The sequence below is a fragment of the Cucumis sativus genome, chromosome 3, assembly GCF_000004075.3.
Source record: "Cucumis sativus cultivar 9930 chromosome 3, Cucumber_9930_V3, whole genome shotgun sequence".
Lineage (NCBI taxonomy): Eukaryota > Viridiplantae > Streptophyta > Magnoliopsida > Cucurbitales > Cucurbitaceae > Cucumis > Cucumis sativus.
Window position 1 is genome coordinate 28,037,859 of NC_026657.2, and position 26,833 is coordinate 28,064,691.

At 33.0% G+C, this 26,833-nt stretch overlaps 3 protein-coding genes across 7 annotated transcripts; 1 reads left to right on the forward strand and 2 right to left on the reverse strand.

Annotated features, from left to right (window-relative positions):
* Positions 1-4,134: 4,134 nt before the first annotated feature.
* On the reverse strand, positions 4,135-7,092 carry LOC101212429 (hypothetical protein). Of its 4 annotated transcripts, none has more exons than XR_004215353.1 (3): positions 6,841-7,089; positions 4,766-6,526; positions 4,135-4,349 (listed from the first exon to the last, which is right to left on the reverse strand). XR_004215353.1 is itself a non-coding variant. In XM_011653499.2 (3 exons), exon 2 carries the CDS (start codon positions 6,440-6,442, stop codon positions 5,087-5,089), a length of 1,356 nt encoding a protein of 451 aa, XP_011651801.1. In that variant the 5' UTR covers positions 6,443-6,526; positions 6,841-7,089; the 3' UTR covers positions 4,481-4,923; positions 5,062-5,086. The 4 variants fall into 4 exon arrangements, 3 of the variants coding, with proteins under 3 accessions (XP_011651801.1, XP_031738631.1, XP_004151085.1); XM_011653499.2 differs by lacking the exon at positions 4,135-4,349 and having other exon boundaries at positions 4,481-4,923; positions 5,062-6,526; XM_031882771.1 differs by lacking the exon at positions 4,135-4,349 and having other exon boundaries at positions 4,485-5,409; positions 5,515-6,526; positions 6,841-7,092.
* Positions 7,093-19,359: 12,267 nt separating this feature from the next.
* Positions 19,360-21,289, forward strand: LOC101221656 (anamorsin homolog). Its single transcript, XM_031881716.1, has 5 exons — positions 19,360-19,364; positions 19,448-19,590; positions 20,238-20,374; positions 20,612-20,686; positions 20,858-21,289. The coding sequence occupies exons 1-5, from the start codon at positions 19,360-19,362 to the stop codon at positions 20,894-20,896; spliced, it is 399 nt and encodes a 132-aa protein (XP_031737576.1). The 3' UTR covers positions 20,897-21,289.
* On the reverse strand, positions 21,043-22,977 carry LOC101221885 (large ribosomal RNA subunit accumulation protein YCED homolog 2, chloroplastic). Of its 2 annotated transcripts, XM_011653501.2 has the most exons (7): positions 22,622-22,977; positions 22,326-22,499; positions 21,866-21,955; positions 21,639-21,728; positions 21,494-21,574; positions 21,337-21,382; positions 21,049-21,259 (listed from the first exon to the last, which is right to left on the reverse strand). In XM_011653501.2, exons 1-7 carry the CDS (start codon positions 22,757-22,759, stop codon positions 21,183-21,185), a joined length of 696 nt encoding a protein of 231 aa, XP_011651803.2. In that variant the 5' UTR covers positions 22,760-22,977; the 3' UTR covers positions 21,049-21,182. The 2 variants fall into 2 exon arrangements, with proteins under 2 accessions (XP_031738941.1, XP_011651803.2); XM_031883081.1 differs by lacking the exon at positions 22,622-22,977 and having other exon boundaries at positions 21,043-21,259; positions 21,639-21,687; positions 22,326-22,371.
* Between the last annotated feature and the right edge of the window lie 3,856 nt (positions 22,978-26,833).

Genomic DNA, 26,833 nt, shown 5'->3' on the forward strand with positions numbered 1-26,833 from the left:
CACTCCCAACCAACAAATTGATATTTCTTTTATTCCCTCGATACTCTTCAATATAGTTCCACATATATAAAGATTTATATATGTTTTGAATCTCATGATTTATTAATTTTAATCTCTAAATGATTTATCTTAATTCAATAGCAATATAAGAACTAGGACATCCTCGTGTTACCTTTAGAATAAATCACATTTTCAAGGGCCAATAAACTACAATTAGCTATCAATTTTGGAATTCAAGTAACAAAAACCGATCAAAAGCTCTATAACTGGTTTCATATGATGCTATGACTTAATTTTGGAATTCAAGTAACAAAAACTGGTCAAAAGCTCTATAACTGGTTTTGTATGATGTTGTGACATAAAATCAATTAAGCTTAGATTTTTTTTAACAAAAAGCAAATGCATTCCGAAAAAACTCATGCCACATGGGCTACTAGCTAAAGAAGCAAAATCCAATGTAACAACATGTCAACCAACCACGAAAATGATTAAACCAAGAAGTAGACTCATCACTACCACAAATTTGGTCTTTCTTTACGCATGGAAATTTTGATTGCTTGATGGTCATGGTAAAGCACCATTAAGAAATATATTTTTCTTAATACAATATTTTTATTTTCTTGACAGTCATGTACGTCAAGAAATGTCTCATTATTTTGTTGAAAAAATACAAAAAATGTACAAAAATGTGAATTTTTGATAGACAAAGTTCCCTTAATTTTGTTGATGATTCACAAACGTCAAAAAAATTATTTCTCAATGCACAATAAACATCAAGAATAATATATTAGTTTACTGGCAATGTTCATCAAGTTAGTTAAGTTTTATTAATGGATGAGACCCATCAAGGGATGAATTTTCTTGATTTACAATGGTCATCATAAAAAAAAGATTAATATATTTGTTTTGCATTTCTTGATGGGTCTAAGGCTTCTTAATAAACAAAGACAAAGATAAAAGAAAAAAATCATGGGCAAGTGCATCAAGAAAAATGATATTTTGATGGGTATTGTTCATCAAGAAAACAAATTATAATTTTGGGTTTAGGATAAAATCATGGACAAGGCTCATCAAGAAATATGGTATCAGAATGAGCATTGTCCATCAAGAAAAACTATATTCCCGGAAGTACAAAATTGAACCCTTGTTAACATACTCAGAAAATACAATAATCATCGATAATATTCTTAAATCTTTACTAAACTTTTCTGATTATTACTTTTTATTCATCAATACTACATTATTACTTTTTTAAAAGTTAACTATTATAGTTATAATTAGATTGAAATAAGTGATTTTATCCAAACTAAATTAGTTATTGTGTTCAACTTTAATGAATTAAATTGAAAATTTGTAATTTAGAGTTTTTAAAATTTGTAGAAGTTGTAGAAGTTGACCAACATAAGCTTATCTCAACTGTATGTACCTTTACAAAAAAAGTTGTAGAAGTTGTTTACAATTCTTAGTACAAGAATCAATCCCAAAGGAAATATGGAAATCAAAAATTGGAAAAAAGAACATGTTTTGGCCATCAAGAAAGAAAACGATTTTCTTGATGAACTTTTTCAGTTTCTTTGATAGGCAAAAAACATCAAAGTTTCATTTTTTTTATGGTCAATATCATCATTGACCATCAAAAAAGTTATTGGCCATCAAAAAAGGGTTTTTTATGGCATGTTTTGACTATCAAGAAAACGATTTTTATTATGAGTTTTCAATTTCCTTGATGGGCAAAAAACATCGAAGTTTCCTTTCTTGATAGTCAATACCATAAAAACAAAGAGTTTTTTTATGACATGTTTTGACCAAGTTTTCTTGATGTCCGCCAGTTTGATGGGCAAAGACCATCAAGATAGACATTTCTTTACGTGTTTTGCATATCAAATAAGGTCAAACTTGTAGTAGTGCATAACTAGGACCTTTTTTTTTTTGCAAGTGAATGAGTCAGCTCCATTGTTTAATCTATCAATATGATGTAACCCCAAAACCAGGAATACAATTGACATAAATGGGGAATATTGTACTATAAGTTTTGAGATTTAAGAAAAAGAAAAGCAAAAATGGACAAAATTGGGCTATTTGAGTTTTTTTTTAAAAAAAGAATTAATGAGGCCCCCCTCTTCTTAAAAAGTTATGGAAGATATATCCTTTGCATATGAAATGTCACAAACCTATGCTTTTTTCACCTTACCTCTAATCAAAAATAAATTTCTTCACTCATTATTATTCAATAAATTTTCGTACAGATTGGGAAAATTGTCAAAAAAAAAAAAAAAAAATGATGCAGCTTTAGTTTTATATTTTAAAAGTAATGCAAAAAACTTCTATTTTTGTTTTTCTTGAGCAATCTAGATGAACTTATCACTAAGATTTTTTGTTTTGTTTTAAAAATTCAAAATAAAAACAATGCTAAGATTACCAAAAATACCTTTTGTTCTTTGAACATTTATATTTAGTTTCACGAAATTGAGCTTCTCATTCAAAATTAATATGGGTTGTTTGGTACATTTATATAATCAACATTTCTGTGTTTAATTTTTCAAGCACATAGATAAAAGAAAAAGTAGGTTGTCGAGCAACAAAAACCCGTAGCATGTCATATGTGAAACTATGTTCATGTTTCCATTATTTTCTTGTTTTTAATGATTTTCATGTTTTGGGTGCTAAACATTGTTTTAAAAATTTATGAACATTTGTTTATCTTCATGGTTTAGATAGGGCCTGAGTTAGGTATTTTCTTTAGTCGTTTTTACGTGGATGTCTTTTTCTTATATAGCTTTATTTTATTTTTATTAATAAAATAAGTAGACTTTGCTTTGTTTTAAAATTCTGAAAATGTTGTTTTCTATTAAGAAATGACCTCAGCTTATTTATGAAAAATTAGGTCATTACACGTATCAAATGTATATGAAGGGTAAGTATTTTAAGGTTTTACATCTTCTTTTATATATATATATATATATATATATATATATATATATATATATATATTGCTATTTTTAAGAAAATAAAAGGTTTGGACTACAAACCTAGTATCAATAACCTGTTTTTCACGTTTTGCAACTAATCATGTGAAAATTTTTATTTGTAGGTACAAGAAAAATGTCAAAGTATTAGCAGCTTTGATGTGTTTTTTAACTCACCCCCAAGGGTTCACTTTAAAATCTACCTAAATTTATCTAATAAAGTATTGATCTCACTCTTTAAATTACTTGTCTTTAACCAAAGTTTAATCAAAGTACATTAAACTAAATCAACGCAACCATTAGATTCCGTTGTCAAACTTAGAATTCATTAGACCAGCACTGAGAAAAAACTCATTAGACCCATAACTAAAACCTAATTTGTCCCAATAGAAGATAAAAGATGAGTAAATATTTGGGGGAAAAGCCAAAACTAAAGTAATATTAATAATAATTAGTAGAAAGTAGGGGGAAAATTGAGGGCACGTGTATTCAATTCCTGAAGTAAAGAAGTGAGAAAAGAGAAGGGGTAAGATGCTTCCTCTTTTCTTTAATATATGACAATATAATCCATTTTCTTTAATATATGACAATATAATCCACTTACACGTACCTCAACTAATCTTAACATAGCCTTCATTCTATAATATTTATCCTATAATATTTAGATGTGAATCGTACCTCAACTAAATCCGCTTACACGTACCTCAACTAATCTTATCCTATAATATTTAGATGTGAAACGTACCTCAATTAATCTTGAGATAGTCTTTATCTTACAATATTTATATTTAGATGTGAAGAAAGCTTGTAGAAAATTAATTTTCCAAATTGATGTTCACCATCAATTGTGCTCTTGACCTTTTTAATCTCGTGTTACTTAGAAGACTGCATATTGAGATGTTTAAAGAAGGGAAACTCAGTGATTGCTTCTCTTCCGTTTCCAACTTTTTAGGTTGATGCTATGCCAAAAATCGAATCGGGAAACTGAAACAACACCATCGAACAAGCTTTAAAACCTGTCCTTACAAACTATACTTCTATTTAATACATGACTAAATTTAGATATTTATAGAATATGGTTAAATTTAAACAATTCCACTTCTAAGTTCTAACTTTAGTCAATATCCATAACTACATTACTACAGTACTACAATGCACCTAACATCACTGACAGGACGAATCAAACATGAAACATTAACATTTAATTAACGATGTTAACTAAGAACTAAAAGGAAGGTTAATTCTTCAGATGATCCAATACAAACTTTGTAAAGTTACATGTGAAAGTATCTATCCACAAAATAAATGAAAGAAATTTCAACTTTCACCTCCCCTCCTTCCTGCTCTCCCTCTCTTTCAAGTAATTGCTACAAGACTGACACCCTGTAAGCATATAAGCGACACTTATGTGAAAGGAGAAACTTCTTGAAGAAACATTATCAAAGGGCAGAAATTACCAAATCCTATGTAGACATGATTTGATTAGTCCTATTGTTCAAGAGAAGTAACAAATGAAGAGGTGCCCAACCATTAGTAGGTTAGGATAAAAGCAAAAATTAATATGATAGTCTCGTAGGAACCGACAAGGAAGATGCAAATGCAAAGGTTTTTCCTCAAAACACAACTCTTCTCTTCAATGAAAGAATTTCAGAAGAAAAGCTACATATTGATTTCAGTAATTTCCAACACCAGTACAATCTATCTATCTAGACCATAGGAAATTTTGGATGCCTGATTCATTGGGGGGAGGGGCAGGGGGAGGGACTTGCACATGGTGTGTATATATTACAGGAGCTTACCATTACATCAACAGCTATTTGACGACGAAGCATTACCAATATCAAGTATGCATCTTCCATGAAGGAAAAAATTCAGCACGTGCTTTTGCAGCAACCAGCTAGCGACGTTGTAGAAGTGTGTTGCAGCTGGAAAGCTAACAAGATCGCTCCTTCGATACCTTATCAGAAAATCGACCATCAAACTTCTTAGAGCTGTTATTTATATGAGATTTACACCAGCAAGAATCACCCCAATGTTGAAGATCATTCAATAACTTAAAAAGAGAAAAGTGATGAAGTAAATAAATATTGCATACAATGAGAACTTCATTATCAATACAATTATCCCAGTCTCCTCCTCCTTCGCTCCTGTAAAATTTGGTTGTCCACATCTGACCGTCGTGGTAACTCACTCCTCCTTCTGGTTGATGGAGATGGGAGTATTATTCGATCAAATTCAGTAGCATTACTGGTCTGGTTTTCTAGACGTTCAATATTTGTAGCGATATCCATACTTCTAGAAGATGACTCAAACTGGGGAACCAGAAAGGTGATTCCACCAACAGGATCTGGGGCAATACCATCCGATTGCACAGTTGGAACGATACCGGACAAGGAATCTCCATTGTTAAGATTGTTAGGAAGAGAGTGTGGGCGGCTTCTACCTGCACTATGATTGTGAATGTATGTCTCAAGGTCCTCAACTAATCTTTCAGCAGAGTCCATTGCAGAATTCAAAGCAGATGAGAGAGATGAAAATGAGGCAGCACCTTGCAGCAGCAATCTAGAAACTTGAAGGGATCGATTTTGCTGACTGTTCTCGTTCTCAGGAACAGGTAATGCTTGGGAGGCATATTGGGTGGCACGACGCCTCCGGCCCAACAAATTAGTCCTCTCAATCCTTCCATGTGTAACATCAAAATTCTGCGACCGAGATTGCTCCCCCATTGCACCGATCATGTTACTAATCTGCTGAATCCTTTCTTCAATGATAGAAGACGATGTCCCTCGGAATAAAATTTGCTGCCTCATACTCTCAATCCTTTGCGCACGTGGCCTGGGAGGAACCTTCAAACCAGAATCATTAGGCTTTGACTTTTGGGCACGATTACCATTCCCATGGCCATAGATTGGAATGATGCTTGTGTCTGTTACTTCACCTTGACATTCAGGGCATTCCTTAGCATTTGAATGAACATAAGATAACTGATAAAAGCAAGACCAACAAAATAAGTGACCACAACATGTCAATATTGGATCCTTGGCGACATCCAAGCATATATTACAATCGAAAAGACTTCCCATCTTGTTTCCAGTGGCCTTTGGCTCTGAATCCATCCCCAATGCTTTGGCAACCAGATGAGGCCCATTCTTTTTACTAGTTTTCTCTGAATGAAGTATTCTTTGTTGAGCAGCAGCACTATCATCAACAGTCTCATGTCTTTCAAGGTGAGCATAAGCTGCTGGAGTTTCAGCAGGTTCAGTAACAGTCGGAGCATGTCGCCATCTCTGTCGCCGTGTAGCCCTCGTCGTAACGGCTTCAAGTTGTCGAATGCGTTCTTCAATGCGTCCATGAGCAGTTTCAAGGTCATTCAGTATAGTGTCTAACCCTAACACTGAATCATATGATTGGTCCAAAGGCTCTTGATTCAAATCCAGGTCCATTATATCTTCTCTTGAGTTATTTCCCATTAGCATCTACACCGAATCCTCCCTTTCATTCTAACCTCACAACTAAAAACAAATCTCAAATTCAAAAAACCCATCGAAGCATCACTCCTCCTGCCAATGAACAACAACAACAAAGAAGAAGTTCACTTCTTTCACTACAGAAAACCTAAAAAATTCCATATACCCTAACTAATCCCCACGCTTCAATTTTATCCATTGTTAGACAATTTAGCTTTAATTATCCACAAACTATAAAAGAAACTCTCCAAAATTTCACGAAATCCAAATTCTACCGTGAAAATCAGAACCTAAAATTTTCGAAGAAACCTAGAGCAACGACCCAAGAAAAGATCCCAAACACAATAAATAAAAAAACAATATTAAAAACCACCAGGAAGAAATTCAAACCCAAAATAGAAAAAAACCTGCAATCAGACGAAGATTAGGGCAATCTAAAGTCGCAGTTCACCCATCAGGAGACTGGAACAGAACAGAAATAAGCAAGTCGATTCTGGAGACTGTAGTTCCAGACGAACGGAGGAGGAAGAAATGGATGAAGTAAAGAAGGTAGAAGCGGTGGCCGGAATCGGAAAGGAAGCGGTGGCGGAGAGAGGAGGATAGTGGGGATTGACCCTTTATCAATTATGAGGATTACGAGATAAAAATTACGGAATGGCCGACGTATCGAAAGAATCATACGACGTCGTTGAGTATATACCAAATACCCTCTTCCTATTGGTGAATGGAAACCACATTATTAGTAAAATTGTTACCTTTTTTTTTTTCTTTTTCTTTTTCTTTTTCTTACTTCACTTTAATGATTCATTATCAATGAAATCGTCACACCTGACGCATAAATTATTTTATTTATTCTTTATTCTTTATATCTTTTATTTTAATTAAAAGTTTCAAATATCAAATAATATCTTCCCTATTTTAGGGGCTTTTTTATACAAAATATTTCATATTTACCTTTTTTTTTCAATCAAGAAAATGTTATTAATTAAAAAAAATTAAACTATTTTACATATGAAAAAAAAAACATATATGAAATAGAGATTTTTGACCGATTTTATTATATTTTTGTAAATAATTTTAATTATTGATCCTATTTAAAAATGTCTATTTAATCCTTTCTATTTTTAGACAATTATTTGTGTTTTATTGATTGCTACACTATTGCTCCCGTTAGCATTTAGGTTAAACTACTTTGATATTAGGTGAAGTTTAAAAAGAGAATCGTATAAAAGTTTAATAATATAACTCTAATATTAAAAAAAAATGATTTTGTTATATTTGATAAATAATTTTAATATTTTAATATTTTTAAAAATAAAAAATAAATTTAATCTTTATAATATAAATAAAGTTATTGTGTATATCCACCTATCCATAAAACCATTACAATTTGTTAAAAAAAAATATGTGTTACATGAAGTATGGTATTACATGTTAAATAAAACAAATGTTAAATGTTTTTTTAGAATAATGTATAGTTATTTACGGCAAGGAATTTCCACTCAAAGTGAAAGTGAAAATAAATATTTAAGGATTTTTTAAAGGGAAATTTTAAAAATAAAAAATCGACAAAGAATAAAACTCTAAAAGACAAAATTCATTATACTTATTTTTCTATGGAGTGTAAATATTTTATCAAATGTTATGTTTTTAGAAATTTCTCTTTTTTTTAAAAGAAAACCATTTTATAAGAAAATGGAGATAAGAGTTATTTTAATGCATAATTTGCTACCGTAGCACTATTTACAACTCAATAATGGCTTAGAATAATCAACTCTCATCCTCACTTGTTGAAATGTTGAGAATCCCGGGAAAAACCAAAAGAATTTAGATTTAAGATAGATGAGTTACCTCTCTCATTGCCAATTGGTGTGAGAGATAGAACCTCGTACTATTAAGTACCTCTTCATTCAATGTTTTCAGTTAATGACTCCACTTGTCGATGATCATCTCCATTGTCCAATTATGATAATCTGCTCTACACCCAACAATCGACAAAGACTACCTCCAACATCTAATTTTGGCAAGAACCACTAGCCCAATGACTACATCCGTTGATCAACTCCAACTGCCACTTATGTAATAGTCAACCATACATGGCAAACACTTTCAATATTAGTAAATTGTGTTTAATAGTCTTTATTTTATAATAATTTGATATCAAACGGATTTTGATCCGATTACATCAAATAAAAATTGATGTGATCGTAATAAGGATTTAAATAAGTTTTAAGATTAAGTTTTTTTTAAATTACTTTTTGAATGTATATACCAAACAAAAATTGGCAACAAATTAAACACTCTAGCTCCAATGATTGCTTCTAAGTGTAATCAAACTCATCCAACATGCTAAGGCATTATTGTTTTTATTTTAAATAATTTTTTAAAAAAAATTGGGGTAATTGTAATAAAATTTTGTTAGCCAATCAATCGTAATAAACCAAAATTTTAAATGTAAATTTGATCGTGTTTACCTAAAACTATGAATTTTGTCAAATCTACTATTACCGTTATTATCCAGACCGCAACCGTAACAATTGGACACAAGTTTCAGGTGCAATGAAATTGATTACCCTCTGCTCGTCTGTCCGATTGCGACTTTTATTTATGGATTTGGATTTGGGCTCCATGTATGAGTATGTATACAAAACACAAGCAAACAACATAGATCACACAAGCTCTATTTTTTAAAATTATCATCGATTCATTTTCATTGAACTGAAGTAAACATAAAATTTAAATTTAAAACGAGATAAAGTTTAACTAAAATTTTGGCGTAGATTAAATAATTAAAATGTTGGCGAGTCCCAAATGGACAAGTTCAAAATGCGAGTTAAATCTAGACAGACAAATTATAAATAAATAAAACATTTTTTCATTTTCAATTTTGTTTTTAAAAGAATAAAAGAAACATTGAAAGTTCGATTTGGTAACTATTTGATTTATATATAGTTTTAAAATTTTAAAAGTTAAGTCTATAAATACTCATTTCATCTCTAAGAATTTACCTAGTATTGAGAACTCTCCAAACTTGCTATGTCTCTCGGGATTGGTTGAATTTCCCCATATATCTCCAAAATTCAACCCTCCAACTTTCTTAAGTTTACATAATCCTATGAATTAAATAAAATAATCCCCACAATCTTCAAACACATTAGACAAAAGATTTATAATTAAAAACAATGGGTTGAAATGCATGAACACGATGAGATTGACTCACATTTTAGCATAATCTTAGACATGAAACGTTACAAATATTCTTTTGATCGTTAAAGTGCTTTCCTAAACACAAATCTTATTAAAGTGTAAGCATTCGTGTGACTAATAATCACCTTGTCCTAGATAGACGAACTAAAAAGAAAAGTCAAATGCAATTTAGAGATGACACGCATATTGAGAACAAGTTGCAAGTAGTTTGTAATGACTTTTGCGACCATGTTATACGATATGTTAAAAGGCTAATTGGTCGATAAATCGTACACCTTCTTTGGTTAGTCACTTTTGGTATGAGTGCAATGTTGGTAAAACAGACTTTTTTTTTTTTTCCTTTTACATCTCTGGTACATTTTTAGACTTAAATTTTTTACTATTCTAATTATTATATAAAAAGTCTATGTATATTTATAATGTTTATTATTTTACAAACATGGTTAAGTGTTATTCTTAAATAAATGACTAAAAGATGATGTATGATAGTATTGAATATATTTAGATTGTTTATAAATAAACATAAATACATGGAGGCACAAAGGGAGAAAAGTAAAATAGAAGACCTTTTCATTAACTAATGAGAGAGGAAGGCTTTGGTTTTGAAAGGGTCATTAATTGGACATGAAATAAAGCATAGTGCAGAGATCAAGTGGACATAGAAATCAACTTGTTACAATATAATAAATATCACATGGAAGTGCATTTATTATGATGATTTTATTTCATATTTTATACCTAATCTTTTCAAAATAAATGTATCGAATTTCTAGTATTTTATTCTATTAAATGTATATTAGGTGTCAATTTCATAATCTTATGCTCATAAAAAAAATCTTCTCTTATTTAATTTGATGAGCGAAATTAGGTGTCATATATTCGAAAAAAATTACATGAAAAGGCAAAGTTAGAAGAAAAAGAAAAAAAGAACATGGTCAAATATTAAAACTATGTGGATGTTCATGAATGGATTTGATTGGACTCAAGCACTTTTTAAATCGGTGGATTGTTGGGATGGTACATTTCTTCAACCTAAATTGTTTCTATTAAACTATCAAAACAGTCCAACACCCAGCCATGAAGCATTTCAGTTGGTTGAATCACTCATTTAAATTTTTGTTCTAAAATTAAGTAAAATGTTAGCATTTAAAAGTTTTATTTAATTATTTTTATATGTTGAATTAAGATTAGGGGACACTTGCAAGAATAGCAAAATAAGTTATAATAATTAAGTTCATAGTACACACATTCTATTATTTACGAAAATGGCAAAAACGAAACCCAGTCCACACATCAAGTGGTAAAATGTCATAAATGCCATTGTTATTAATATACGTTTGATACACTATATACTTAATACATCCCTTGATACACCAAATACATTTGATTGATACACTTGATGCACCCGATACTCTTTGATACACTCGATACCGAAACATTACTAATATATGTTTGATACACTCGATACATTGCAGATACATTTAGTATTCTTCACTTATACAATCGATTGATTAAATGCACTTGATATGCTTGAAGTCCTACTTATACACTTGATATACTATTGATATACACTTGCAAACTTGATTCATAACTTGATAATGATTCACTTTACTAATATGCTTTAACAATATATTGTTGATATACTGAGTTACATCATTCATATACTTAATAATACTCTAATGAGCTGCATAAAATTTGAAAAAACGAAAATCACGTAGTAAGTATATTAACCAACTAATACATATAATATAAGTATATCACAACAATGACATACGAAACTGAGACAAAGTAAAAAAAAAAATTAATGTAAAAAAATAAAACTAAATCATTTGTAATCAAATTCAAATGATTAGGGCCTTAAAAAGTGGGAGCATAAATAAATAATGAGTATGATATTAAAAAGAAGAGAAATGAGTTATTAAAGGGTAGTTTAGGAATAATATCAAATTTAAGATGAATGAGTGAAAATTTTGCCATATTTGTAAAATTCTAAAACAATATGCTATAATTGCTATATTATATTCTCAAAATGCTATCCTATGCAATTTTCTTAAGATTAACTATCGAACTCAATACATTATGAAAAGTTTTTTTTTTCAAAATCTAGAAAACTAGTTTTAAAAGTTAATGAAAAAAATTATCCAAAAAAATTCATAAAATTAAGATAAATATACCTCTATATATTAATATAAAACAACATCGTCCTAAAACAAAAAAATATGAACCAATCCAATTCGTTAGATTTTCTTTCTTTTTTAAAACCCAATGAGTATAATGAGTTTATTGAAGAAAAAATGTTTGATAAAACGTCATCCAAAATGCATTAAAAAATAATTTTTTTTGAATTATAATATATATATATATTTTTGCAAAACATGTTACTTTCATTTTAAAAATATAAATTTTTTCAAAAATATATATCATTTCTTATTAGGAAGAAGATTGTATTCATCAAATAAAACATGAAAACATATCTTGGATGGACAAAAGGTGATGTTTATTTAATTTTAAGAGTTGAGTAGTCTTGTTAAATTATTGAAATTTTCAAACTTTTCAAATTCTAAAATTTATTATAATTTAGCGTAAAATCATAAATTCGTTATCATTTTTATTAAATACTTGATAAAACTATTCAACTTCTAAAACTTTTAAAACTCTAAAATAAATTGAATTTAAAGTTTTTATTATTTTTAATGAATTTCTTAGGACAAAATCGAAAAAACTACTTTCATGATTCTACCTTTATACATTGTATTACCTTTAACTATAATTAATAATTAGATTCCAATAAAAGTTACATAATTCAAACACAATAAAAATCTATTAACCACACCTCACCGTTTTATCAATAAAACAACTCTAATAGAAAACAAAAAATAATTAAATGAAAAAAATGAACAAATAATGTATCATTTTCCAATGTTCAAGATTCTCTATTGTTACATTCTAAAAAAAAAAAGATCTTCATGGTTACATGATTCAAACATATCTTATGAAAAAAATACACACATACATATATTTACATCACAGGTTTACATTCCAACAAAAAAAAATTAAGATTACATGATTTAAACATCCACGAAGGAATACAAACAGACATATTTGTATACAAAAGTAAATAAATACAACGAAAATGAAAAAAAAAAAAGATAACATAAGAATGATAATTTGATTTCTTCTTTATATCTTAGTTTTTTGTTGTGACTTATGATCAATTTGAATGGAAGAAAATAATAAAATGTTTATACTAAAAAAATTCAAAGAGGAGGAAATTGAAAGGTTGAGAGATCATATAGAAGAGTTAATAAGAGAAAAGAAAATGTGAATAGTTGGAAGATAATAAAAGTTAAAAGAAAGATGAAAACAATGGATGTGGAAAAGAGAAGTTTAAAATAAGAGAATTAATTAATTAAAGAGAAAATAACTAAGTGAAACTTTTAAGAACTAAGTGAAACTTTTAAGAAGTGGGAGAGTTCTTTCTTACACTTAGGAAAATACATTGGAATGAGAAAATCCTAAATTAATAAATTAAATAACATAAAAATAAAATATAGATCATCATGAGATTTAACGATCATATTAATAAAACAAAATTGAAAGATTAATTTAATTTGTCAATTAACTACATTAATATTTTATTTAAATGACAAAATTGCCTTATAATGAAATGACAAAGTTGGAATAAAAAATGTCTCTTCATCCATGCTTTTATATATACTATAGAAAAAAGAAATATATATTCATACAAATTAAAGATGTTAGCTTCATGTGACCAACACACTTTATCATCTTCTATTTCCTATGTTACTTAAAAAAATAAGAAAAAAACCAAGTAATAAATAGTGGGTTAGGACTTAGGGGTGTTAAGAAATTAATTGCATATTTGTCTCTTTACTCTCTCTTTATATGCACTTGATCTTCTTCAAATGAATTTTCATCTTCACATGCTAAATGTTAAACTTTTGGAGAGAAAATCGAGAGGAAAAGAATAACAAACTAATGGAATAAAATACTCAATGATGTTGGTAGAAGAAATCAAGGAAGCGCTTTATATAGTAATGAAAGTTGAAAAAATGTAAATGAAAAACCATTAGTCTTCCATAATTAATTATATTACAAAACAACAAAATTTAAAATAAAAAGATATTTATAAAAGTCATTCATCTATCTTAATTAATTATATTAAAAAAAATAAAAAATGAATTGACTATAAAACCAAAAACTGAAATGAAACACTAAAGGTATAATAGGAAAGAAAAAATTTGTACAGATTGAATCTTTTATATATACTATAGATCTGTAAATATTTTTCACCAGCTTTATCCTTTAAAATAGTTTTTTTTATTAAAAAAGTTATTTATTAATTTAAAGTATACAAAATTATCTTCTTTTTTTTTTTGTAAAAAAAGTACAATAAGATAGTACTCATTGAATAAGATAGTACAATAGAAAAGAAATTAGTTTCTTCATCTGATGTAGAGAGCTTCGTGGTAAGATTCAGATATCATCTAGTTTAGATTCTTTTGACAGCCTCCCCTCCACCCCAGCAACTGAAGAAATCACTACCCTACATTTTAGTAGTATTGAAATTAAAAAATTTCTGGTACTTTATGACTAAAGACTGTGTTTAATGTTACTTTCATCAACTTCCCTACGTAAGATGATTGAAAGACCTCTTATCTCCATGATCTGCCATTTGGTATTACCAAATTCATTGTTTATTTCTGTTTTGACTTCTTCTAACATTTTATAATCGTTGTGTTCCTTTTTTGTACATAGATAAGAGCCAAAAGACCTTCTTGGAAAATTGGCTCCTCTTTTGCTATTATTAATGTAAATAAATTAGGCTTAGTTAATTTGGGTAATGATATTAATGTAAATAAAGTAGGCTTAGTTATTTTGGGTAATTACTCTTGTATAAATACACAACTTTGGTCAATAAACAAAACGAGGGAATATTCTTCAGCATATCCTTCAACATGGTATCAGAGCTAGGGTTTTGAGGCTCCATCTCAATCGTCGCCGCCGCCGCCGCCGCCCGTGAACGCCTCAATCCCGAATCGTCTCGATACCTCCAGGAAGAGCTGCGTCCCGAATCGTCTCCATCATCCTCGTCGCGCCTCGCAGCTGTTCCGCCACATCTCGAACCGTCTCCGTCATCTTCGTCGCGCCGATTAGTCGCAGCTCCGATCTGTCTTCATCCGCGAAGCGCCAGTCGTCTCCGATCTACAGCTCCGATCGTCGCGCCACATCTCGATCTGTCTCAGGTGTCCATCTCCGCTCCGATCTGTCTCAAGCTGGTTCCGCTCCGATCTGTCTCAAGCTTCGCCGCCCATTCCTTCGCCGCCGCTCTCCAACCCAGATCCGTCATCTTGGATGTCTCCATCCGCAGCCGAGCTCTAGATCTGTCGTCGTGCCCATTCCTTCGCCGCCGCTCCGCAACCCAGATCCGTCGCTGCAATCGTCGGTCGGTTCGTGAAGCATCGCCGCCCATTCCTTCGCCGCCGCTCTTCAACCCAGATCCGTCATCTTGGATGTCTCCATCCGCAGCCGAGCTTTAGATCTGTCGCCGTGCCCATTCCTTTTCTCTCCGTTCGTGAAGACCTGCTGCGCAATCTCTGTCTCCGTCAAGGCAAATCTCAGCCGCCAAATATACAGTAAAACTCAAATCAAAATGGAGAGAGACCATATCTTTAGACCCATTTCTACAATACTTGATGGTACAAATTATATCACATGGGCAAATCAAATGAAAAGTTTTCTTATTGGAAGAAAACTATGGCGCATTGTAACTGGCGACATCACCAAACCAACTGCAAAGGAAGGGGATAACACATTCATTGAACGTCTCGAAGATTGGGACAGTAAAAATCATCAAATTATCACCTGGCTTGGTAACACCTCTATTCCCCGCTATACATGCACAGTTTGATGCCTTTGATGATGCTAAAATATTATGGGATTTTTTGTCTACACGCTTCAAGTCTATTGGTTTAGCCCATTATTACCAACTGCACAGTACACTTGTAAATCTAAATCAAGATATTGGTCAGTCTGTTAATGAATATTTGGCAGTTCTTCAACCCATTTGGACTCAACTTGACCAAGCGAACATCAGCAAAGATCATCTTCGCCTTATTAAAGTCCTTATGGGATTACGTCCAGAATATGAATCTGTTAGAGCTGCTTTACTACACCGGAATCCCTTACCCTCATTAGATGCAGCTATTCAAGAAATTCTGTTTGAAGAAAAGCGTCTTGGCATCAACTCTACTAAACAATCTGATGTTGTCCTTGCTAGCACATACACTCCCAACAGAGCCGCAAATATGTTTTGTAAGAATTGTAAGCTCTCTGGTCACAAATTTAGTAACTGTCCTAAAATAGAGTGCAGGTACTGCCATAAACATGGCCACATTCTGGATAACTGCCCTACCAGACCACCCCGACCTCCTAGCACTTCCACAAAAGAGAAAATTTTTACCAAACATGGTTCCTCATCTGTTGTTGCTGCGACCTCGGATGATTCATCCCTCATTCAGATAAGTGATCTTCAGAGCTTATTGAATCAACTAATTTCATCATCCTCCGCTCTGGCTGTTTCATCAGGTAATCGATGGCTTCTTGATTCTGCCTGTTGTAATCATATGACCTCTGACTCTTCTCTTATGTCTACTTCTAGCCCTACAAAATCTTTACCTCCTATTTATGCTGCTGATGGTAATTGTATGAACATCTCTCATACTGGTACCATTGATACTCCCAGTGTACATCTTCCCCATACTTACTGTGTTCCTAACCTGACCTTTAATCTAGTGTCTGTTGGTCAATTATGTGATCTGGGCTTAAATGTTTCATTTTCTCCCAATGGTTGTCAGGTTCAGGATCCGCAGACGGGACAGACGATTGGAACGGGTCGCAAAGTGGGAAGATTGTTTGAGCTCACATCACTTCGGATTTCATCTCCTTCTTCCATCTCTGCTTCGGTCACTGATTCTGACACATATCAGTGGCATCTTCGTCTTGGTCATGCTTCCTCTGAAAAACTTCGTCATTTAATTTCTGTTAACAATTTGACTAATCTTACTAAATTTGTTCCTTTTAATTGTTTGAATTGCAAACTTGCTAAACAACCTGCCTTATCTTTTTCTCAATCCATCTCTAATTGTGATAAACCTTTTGATTTAGTGCATTCTGATATTTGGGGTCCTGCCCCAATTACTACTGTTCATGGTTATCGCTACTATGTTTTATTCATTGATGACTACTCTCGATTTACATGGATTTACTTTCTAAAACATCGTTCTGAATTATCTCGCACATATATTGAGTTTGCTAACATGATTCGCACTCAATTTTCCTCTCCCATCAAAATTCTTCGCACTGATAATGCTTTGGAATATAAAGATTCCATCCTTCTTTCTTTTCTTTCCCAACAGGGCACTATTGTTCAGCGCTCTTGCCCTCATACCTCTCAACAAAATGGACGTGCTGAGCGCAAACATCGTCACATTCTTGACTCAGTACGTGCCCTCCTTCTTTCTGCCTCTTGTCCAGAAAAATTCTGGGGTGAAGCTGCCCTTACATCAGTATATACAATCAATCGTCTCCCTTCCTCTGTCCTTCAAAATACCTCTCCGTTCGAAAAACTATATGGTATTTCTCCCGACTATTCTAAACTCAAAGTTTTTGGTAGTGCCTGCTTCGTTCTGTTACATCCTCATGAACACAATAAACTTGAACCACGTGCCCGTCTCTGTTGCTTCCTTGGCTATGGCACCGAACACAAAGGATTTCGTTGTTGGGACCCTCTTTCCAACCGACTCCGGATATCTCGGCATGTCACTTTTTGGGAACACACTATGTTCTCTCGTTTGTCCTCCTTCCACACCTCCTTCTCTAGTCCTCAATCTTTCTTTACAAACACATCTGTTGACCTTTTTCCTCTCTCTGAACCCACCTTGGATACTGAGCTTGCACAATCTTCACCTGCTACTGCAAATCTGGATCCACCGTCTGTCTCCGATGATGTTCCTGAATCGCCACCTGCTACTCCTCTTCGTCGCTCTACCCGGGTAAGAGAACCTCCCCCTCATCTCACTGATTACCATTGTTTTTCTACCATTGTTTCCCTTGTTGAACCCACCTCTTATCAAGAGGCCAGTATTAACCCAGTATGGCAGAAAGCAATGGATGAAGAATTACAGGCTCTTGAAAAGACGCACACTTGGGACTATGTTGATTTACCTCCCGGTAAAAGACCCATTGGTTGCAAATGGATTTACAAAATCAAAACTCACTCTGATGGAACTATTGAACGTTATAAAGCTCGGCTTGTTGCAAAAGGATACTCACAAGAATATGGGATTGACTATGAAGAAACATTTGCCCCTGTTGCCCGGATGACATCTGTTCGCAGCTTGTTAGCTGTTGCTGCTGCCAAACAGTGGCCTCTTTTTCAGATGGATGTCAAAAATGCATTTCTTAACGGCAACCTATCTGAAGAAGTGTATATGAAGCCACCTCAGGGAACTTCTCCTCCTCCCAACAAGGTGTGTCTCCTTCGTCGCGCTCTATACGGTCTAAAACAGGCTCCACGAGCTTGGTTTGCCACGTTTAGCTCCACCATTACTCAACTTGGATTTACCTCCAGCTCTCACGACAATGCCCTTTTTACACGACAGACAACTCATGGTATTGTTCTTCTCCTTCTTTATGTTGATGATATGATTATTACTGGTAATGATCAACAGGCCATATCCGACCTACAACAATATCTTGGTCAACATTTTGAGATGAAAGACCTTGGATCTCTCAATTACTTTCTCGGTCTTGAAGTCTCTCACCGTTCAGATGGTTATCTGTTATCTCAAGCGAAATATGCATCTGATCTAATAGCACGCTCAGGAATTACAGACTCCACCACATCTTCAACACCGTTAGATCCTCATGTCCATCTAACTCCGTTTGATGGTGTTCCTCTTGACGATGCAAGCTTGTATCGGCAACTTGTTGGCAGTCTTATATACCTAACAGTAACTCGCCCAGATATTGCATATGCTGTTCATATTGTCAGTCAATTTATGGCTGCTCCTCGAACAATTCATTTCACTGCTGTTCTACGCATACTTCGCTATGTCAAAGGCACCTTGGGACATGGTCTTCAATTCTCATCTCAGTCTTCCCTTGTGTTGTCGGGATATTCTGATGCTGATTGGGCGGGGGATCCTACTGATCGACGATCCACTACAGGATACTGTTTTTACTTAGGTGATTCTCTCATCTCATGGCGTAGTAAGAAACAAAGTGTTATATCTCGTTCCAGTACGGAATCTGAATATCGTGCTCTGGCTGATGCTACAGCTGAACTTATATGGCTTCGGTGGCTCCTTGCCGATATGGGTGTCCCTCAACAGGGTCCTACCCTCCTCCATTGTGACAATCGTAGTGCCATTCAGATTGCTCACAATGATGTGTTTCATGAACGTACAAAACACATTGAAAATGACTGTCACTTTGTTCGTCACCACCTCTTAAGCAACACCCTCCTCTTACGTTCTGTTTCTACTATTGAACAACCTGCGGATATCTTCACCAAAGCCTTGCCATCTAATCGATTTTGTCACTTACTTACCAAACTCAAGTTGATCGCTACTCTACCACCTTGAGTTTGAGGGAGGGTATTAATGTAAATAAATTAGGCTTAGTTAATTTGGGTAATGATGTTAATGTAAATAAAGTAGGCTTAGTTATTTTGGGTAATTACCCTTGTATAAATACACAACTTTGGTCAATAAACAAAACGAGGGAATATTCTTCAGCATATCCTTCAACAGCTATTAAGAAGCCTACAAAAATTCTACCAAGGATTCAGCTTGATGATGATTCTGATTTGATCGATGAAGATAGTTTATTGACTGAGGAGGATTTGAAGAAACCTCAGCTACCAGGTAAACAATGAAAGGCTTGTCATATATTATATGTTAAACTTGGGTAAGTTATAAGGTTATTTGCTTAACTTTCACGTCCGTGTCAATTCGATCACTTTGATCACTGAACTCTTAAAAATATCTCGTAGGTCTGTGCTTTCATTTTGTGCCAATAGGTCCTTGAACTTTAAAAATCACCTAACAGATTTTTAAACTTTCCATTTTGTCCATTAAGTTCCATTATCTCATAGATCTTAAACTTCAACTTTATTTCCCCAATAGGATCTCTAAATTTCAGTTTTGTAATAGGTCCTAGACATATTTTTCTTAAAAAAATCACATATGTTTAGATTGTAAAGTTGTACTAAACATAAAATTCAACTTTTAACCTAAAAGATCAATCATCTATTAGTTTTAAAATTTTCTTTTTAATATATTAGAGATTTATTACATATAAAATTGGAAGTTTAGGATCATTTAGACACAAAATTGAAAGGATCAGGGGGAAAGTTGAAAGTTTAGAAACTTTATTAGACACAAGTTTGAAATTTCAGACTTTAGGATCTAATAGACACTTTGAAAGTTGAGATTAAACTAGTAATTTAACTGTGATTTTATTTAGTGGAAGGTAGTATTGATTACGGTTTATTATTTAATTTGTTGCACAGTTGGTGATTGTGAAGTTAGAGGCACAAGGAAAGCTTGCAAGAACTGCACTTGTGGTAGGGCCGAAGCAGAGGAGAAAGTAGAGAAACTGGGATTGACTTCAGATTTGTTGGAAAACCCTCAATCTGCATGTGGCAACGTAAGAAAAAAAAATAAATGGAATCATAGTTATCGAGTGCAGTTTTTTGTTTATGGATAGTTTTTTGCTTTATGATATATGAAATGGCATAAAGTGTCGGTTATCCTTGTGTTTTTATGGACATTCTTCCATGAGTGCTGTACCTCTGTTCTGTCTTTTTTACTTTGGCTCTTCACTTGCAACTCATCCACCTTATTATTTATCTGTTCTACATGTTAACGTTAATACAACTTGCAGTGTGGCCTGGGAGATGCTTTTCGGTGCAGTATGTGCCCATACAAGGGTCTACCAGCATTTAAACTTGGGGAGAAGGTAGGCAGAATCTTTATGATTATCTTCCCATTTTGATATAGTTTTGAGAATAATGTATCACAGGGTGGGAGGATTTGAACTTCCAGCCTCTGGAGTAGATATGCCTTGACAATTGCTTGACTACTAAGTTTCCCTCTTTTTTTTTTTCTTTTCTTTTCTACATGCATGCAGGTGTCACTATCTGGAAATTTCCTTGCTGCCGATATATGATTTTTTTTTTTAGGGTCGGGGGGTGGGGGATTGATATACTACGGGATGTATTTTTGAACTTATGTTGAATGGTTTGGTCAAAGGGATAATTTCTTATTAGTCTTCTTCTACTTAAAGGAGAAATATAGGTGATCAGGCAAAACCAATTTTAGTTGCAGGTGTCAACCACTTTTCCATTATGATATTGACTTAGAAACTAATAAACAATTTAATTTTATCAATGGGCAGTCATGTTTTCGGAAGCCTAGATGAGCAACCATCAATATATATACATATTGCTTGTTATCTATGAATTAGATTTTCTAAGCTCCAAAAGCCTGGACCACCTCTTGTCTATAGATGCAGCGTTCTGTGCACCAATATCTGCAATGAACATTTCTCAATTAGTCCCAACGTTAATTGCAAGTGGAAGCTTGAGTCAGTGACACTTGACCACTTACATTGCACTGTGGGTTGAGATTTCTCACACATCTCTGAGCAAGTGTCCTGGAAGAGGTAGGCTGTTTTGTTAACTTATTCCAATTGAATCTTGGCAGTGTTTTTTTTTATATTAATAGTTATTGATAAGTAGGCTAATTCTGTTTGCTAACTTCTCACCTTGGTTGAGGTGGTAAGCCTAATTGTGTCACGTACCAATGAATCTAGATCGGCTTCAAGTCCGGGTTTAACATAAATTACCTGTTAAATTTAAGATGGTTGTCATACTTCTAAGTAGTTGAAGTGAAGAAATGCAAAAACTTACCGAAGGATCGTCGCCTCCAATATCTGGAAGATGAATTTCCCTGTTGGCTCTGTTTGATGACAGAACCAATACATTAAAATTTGCATTGATCTGTTTGATTACGATAATTGTGTGTTAGAACACTGGTTGGAGTGTTATAAATTGAAACTTCATGGATAGATGTGATACGGATGACTAAGAATAAGCCATATGTGATTCAATCGTTTTTTTATTATTTAAACAGTGACCTCTCTGCAGTATGGCGAAGAACAGGCACAACACTTTCGAGTGAATGATGTGTTGATCCTTCCATCCACAGTGAACCCGAAACTTGCATGCTGGTAAAAACAAAGGGAAACTGTTAGTGATATAGTTAGCGAATAGAGCATTTTGTGTAGAATTGCTCTCATTTTGTGCTGTTTTAATTCTTTAAATTGCTTAAAAAGTGATTGTTCGATGTCTATTCTCTTGAGCTGAGAAACGGATTCTTCAGCAGGCTCCTCCACAAAAAATGAAAAAAGAAAAAGAAACAAGTTGGAGAATATATCTTTACCCATCTTGGTCTCTCCAATAATAGTCCACACTGAGATTCTATTGGAGATGGATCAAATCCATCGTTAGATGTTGTTGGAGTTAGATTCAAGGTGCGTTCATTAATGTTGTTATACATAAAATAGAGTTTTGGAGAGAGAAAAGTATTGAAATTACCTTCTCAATACAGAGATTGATGAAGACATGTGCATTATTGTTTTCATCTTCTACCAAGTCTTCTAAGTTGAGGTCTTGCAGGGAAAGCATGTAATCAACGGTCCATTTTCCTTGCCATCTGCTTCCAGCTGTTGATATTGTAATTAGACGCCTTGTTGTTTTGTTGCTTCTTCTCTTCATTTAAAAAAGAAAAATGAAAAAAAAAAAAAAATCTTTAGATGGAAGAGAATTGTATGAATAGAAGAGGGAATGTCTGCAGAAATCTGAAAGATGACAAGTAGGAGATTGTGTTTTACCAAGGAGATGTCGTTTCTCTTTGAAGAAGCTTTGATTTTGAATGTTTGAGTTGAAGATTTAGGTGCAGCTTTGTTGAATGCACTTGAAATGGAGTTGATATTTCTTGCTGTTGTAACAAGGTGCCCAGCTTCTGCCATTTTTGTCTCTTCACTCTTTGTGAGAGATGACAATACGTGGAATAAAGCAAGTAATTGGAATTGGAACCTTATCTATACAATGTGAGGCCCCAATTTCTCTTCGGAAATATATCTTTATTTGTATCTAAGTTAGCTACCATCCTCTTTACTTGTGCTACAACTCTCATAATTTTGCATTTATACACGTCTTCCTCCTTCTGGGACTTGCTTCATAGCATTTCTTTCTTCTTTATTTTACTTTTTAAAGGAACCATGTTTCCCCCTTTACTACGTGGGGTTGATGATCGTGAAAGATTTGGAGATTTTCGTGTGTTTTTCTTTGTTTTCCCCTTACGAGTCATTGGAGGTTTGCCAATGTGAGTATTAAGATGTTTTAAACGGTAGAATTAGAGGTTTGAATTTCTTACATTCCTTACCTTCATACTCGTAAAAATTAAAGAAAATGTCAATCGTATCATTTAGTTGGCTTTTAGAGTATAATACTATTGAAACATTCTCTCAATTTGGGAAAGCTATGTGTTTGGAGCTTCTAACTTGTAAAAAATTGTAGTAACAAATGACAAGGTAAAAATGTGGTTTAAAAAGACGTACATGTTTTTTAAAAAATTAATTTTTTTTTTTAACTTTACAAAACTTTATTAAATCAAAGATTTTTTAGGTTAATTATTAGAAAAATTATTTTAAAGGATAATTTTTGAAAATATTTGATAAAATATAACAATTTATTTGTAATAGATGAAGATAGATCGACACAAATAGTATAATAGTCTATTTTAATCTCCATATAGATAGTTGTGTTTTGCTATATTGTGCAATTTTCGTTTTGCTATAGTTATTTGGTGTTTTGTGTTTTATTTTTTAAATTTAAGCTTAAAAAAAGTAAAAAGAAGTAAATCTTAGAAAGTAGGGAGAGTACATCAAAAAGAGGCATCGGAAGAATTCGGTGCTTAAGACATGGAGACTAAGAGCAAAGTTTCTTACAAAAACATTTAAAAAATTAGGTTCATACCTTAATTTGTCATCCAACCCAATTTAAAAAAGGATTGAAAAAAACTAGAAAATACTCACAATAATTTACGGATTGTTATGTGATTTGTATCGGATGGTAGTATTCATATTCTTTTTTCAATTTTAGTTAGTGATTGTGACTTGATTACCTTCTAATTGTCTTTTGATAATTTTTTTATAATATTAAGTTGCTATTTGATAATAATTGTTATCTAATTGTTATATCGTATATTTATTTGTTACATGGTGAAACTTGATCATGTTGATTGTTCTCTGATGATACTAATTATAATTTTATTACTTCTAATACTTACTTTTAATTGATTGTGAATTTGATTTGATAGTAACTGGCATGCCATCTAATATCATATAAATTAGTTATCATTCATACGATAATCACTTGAAAATCCTATATCAATTTAACCACAATTCATTCTTAATGCTTAAACAATTCATTTGTGCTTCTGATTCCCATTTTAATTTCTACTTCTTGTATAACATATTGGATATAATAAGGATTGATAAGGTGTTCTCAAGTCATTTTTGGAGGGAGCTGTCCATACAGGCTGATACACGACTGAATTATAGTACAACATATCATCCTCAGTCTGACGGTCAAACTGAAGTAGTAAATCAGGAAGTAGAAAGTTATTTACGTTGTTTTTGTGGAGAGAAACCGAAGGAATGGGTGAAATGGTTGCATTGGGCAGAATTTTGGTATAATAACTACTTATAATCGTTCCTTGGGGATTACTCAGTTTCAAGCTGTGTATGGTAGGTTACCTCCTTCGTTAATCCATTACGAAGATCGGGATATACCAAATTCATCACTGGATGAACAGTTGAAGGAGAGGGGTGTAGTGCTTGGAGTTCTGAAAGAACATTTACAGTTGACTCAGGATAAGATAAAGAAATATGCTGACTTAAGGAGGAGAGAAGTTCAATATCAAGTGGGAGAGTTGGTGCTATTGAAGGTAAGAACTTATAGGCAAACTTCATTGAGGAAGAAAAGGAATGAAAAACTATCCCCTAAGTTTTTCAGACCTTATAAAATTGTAGAAAGGATTGGATCGGTGGCTTATAAACTCGAATTGCCTGATGATGCAACTATACATCCTGTTTTTCATGTTTCCCAATTAAAGAAGGTGGTCGGTCCTCATAAAGAAAATAAAGATGTGATTCCTATGTTGACCGAAAGCTATGAATGGAAGACTGTACCTGAGGAAGTCTATGGTTATCTGACGAATAAAGCTGGGAGTTGGGATATGTTAATAAGTTGGAAGAGATTACCTTGACATGAAGCTACATGGGAGTTGTATGAGGATATAAAGCAGTGTTTTCCAGATTTCCACCTTGAGGACAAGGTGAATTTGGAGAATGAGTGTAATGATAGACCCCCGATACTACATCAATACAGCAGAAGAGGAAAGAAAGAAGTTATCACGCGCATGTGAAGAGCGTGCGATAATAGTTAGTAATGGGAAGTGAGTTAGTTAGGTTTTGTTAATATAAATAAAAAAAGGGTTATGAGGTTATTTTCTGTTCTTCCTTGAAAGAGAGGGAAACATAGAGAGAAATTCTATATTGTACTAGGGTAATCATTCTATTCTATCATCAATAACATAGTATTGATTTCATATCAAGCTGGTTTCCATCATACAGATAACCAAAATCATATTTTCATGTTCTGCAGTTTCTCCAAGAACTTCTGAAACTACATTCTTCAAGCCTACAACCGGTGTGTGGTCTTTCAAAAGAACATTACTCATTTTGCTCCTAATTTATTTTATCCCAAAGTAGCCAAGTGTTTGCTTGTCTTTCCCATTAATCCTTAATTCTATTCAATTTCAAGAAACATGTGGAGTCTGTATAGAAGTGTGGAAGGATTCGAGAAAGGGATAGTCTCAGACCCACCTTGAGAAATTTGCAAAAGCAACAAAAACAAGAAAATTGAAAGTGGATTACCACAATTTCTTTTGTTGAAAAGAAGATGTAAACTCATACATACAAGTATTACTTTCTTTTAGCCTTCTCCTTCTATTTGAGATTGTCAAAGTTTTTACAGTTTTATTTGTTAGTCTCTATACATCAACATGATTTCCTAGCTTTGGAGATCTCCCTTAGAAGAGATGACTCTTAGGAAGCACAGACATTGACACACAACACATCACGGCCATACATCTAATTTCTAGAAAAGTAGGACACGTCACATTATGCGATAATACTTGTAGATAAGTTACTCATATGTTAGAACATAGCATTACTTCTTTCAAACATAAATAAAAAGTACATTAGTTGTTGAGTTCATGAAGAAGTTCCAAACTACGATACAAATACAAAATCCTAAATAGAGATCTCACTTTCATCGAAAACAAAATGTAAAAACGTAGATGATTGAATACTGTCGGTTAGGATAGATGATGAGGAAGATGCCATCTAGTATAAAAAAATAGAACGAATTCATTATAAAAATGTTCTCGAGACAAAAACACTAAGATACACCTTTCCAAAGAACGAAAGAATGCAATGTAATCTCTCAAATCTGATTAAATCATACCAAAAATTACAGATAATATTTTAAAAATTCACAATGTACAAATTCCGCATTAAATAAATAAATATTTTTTTAAAAAAAATGCCTCAGGCTAAATCACGTTTCATACAAATTTCAACATCTTCGTTGAGACTGCATGTTAATATGAAGTATTGAATAAAAAAACATATATATGTGTGTGTTTTCTGTCAAACTAGTTGAAACACTCCTCAAACAATGATACACAAAAAAGAAAAGAAAAAAAAGGGAAAAGCCTTTAAACCGAGACAAGTAACCAAAACGGAGGACAAGCAAGGGCTGCTCTTATCAGAGTTGCAGTCCCCGACATCTTCTGATCGGAGAGGGTGAGCGGTGGTCGCCGGCGTCGTCCGATTGGAGAGGAGGGACCGACCGTTGAAGATTGGAGAGGATTAGATAAAAATGAAGAGTGGTTAGGTTATGCTTTTGAGGAAAAGGGCTGGACGAACGATAAGAGGTGTGTGTTTTAAAAATACTTTTTATTGATATAAAAA

What these genes read in the sequence shown, in the direction of transcription:
- LOC101212429 (XM_011653499.2), bottom strand. Translation starts at nt 6,442, where the DNA reads ATGCTAATGGGAAATAACTCAAGAGAAGATATAATGGACCTGGATTTG.
- LOC101221656 (XM_031881716.1), top strand. An exon ending in GAAGAAACCTCAGCTACCAG is followed by an intron (nt 19,591 to 20,237) that starts GTAAACAATGAA and finishes TTTGTTGCACAG; the next exon opens with TTGGTGATTGTGAAGTTAGA. An exon ending in CATTTAAACTTGGGGAGAAG is followed by an intron (nt 20,687 to 20,857) that starts GTAGGCAGAATC and finishes ACATGCATGCAG; the next exon opens with GTGTCACTATCTGGAAATTT.
- LOC101221885 (XM_011653501.2), bottom strand. Translation starts at nt 22,759, where the DNA reads ATGGCAGAAGCTGGGCACCTTGTTACAACAGCAAGAAATATCAACTCC. An exon ending in AGAGAAACGACATCTCCTTG is followed by an intron (nt 22,500 to 22,621) that starts GTAAAACACAAT and finishes TTTTAAATGAAG; the next exon opens with AGAAGAAGCAACAAAACAAC. An exon ending in TCAATCTCTGTATTGAGAAG is followed by an intron (nt 21,956 to 22,325) that starts GTAATTTCAATA and finishes TGTTTTTACCAG; the next exon opens with CATGCAAGTTTCGGGTTCAC.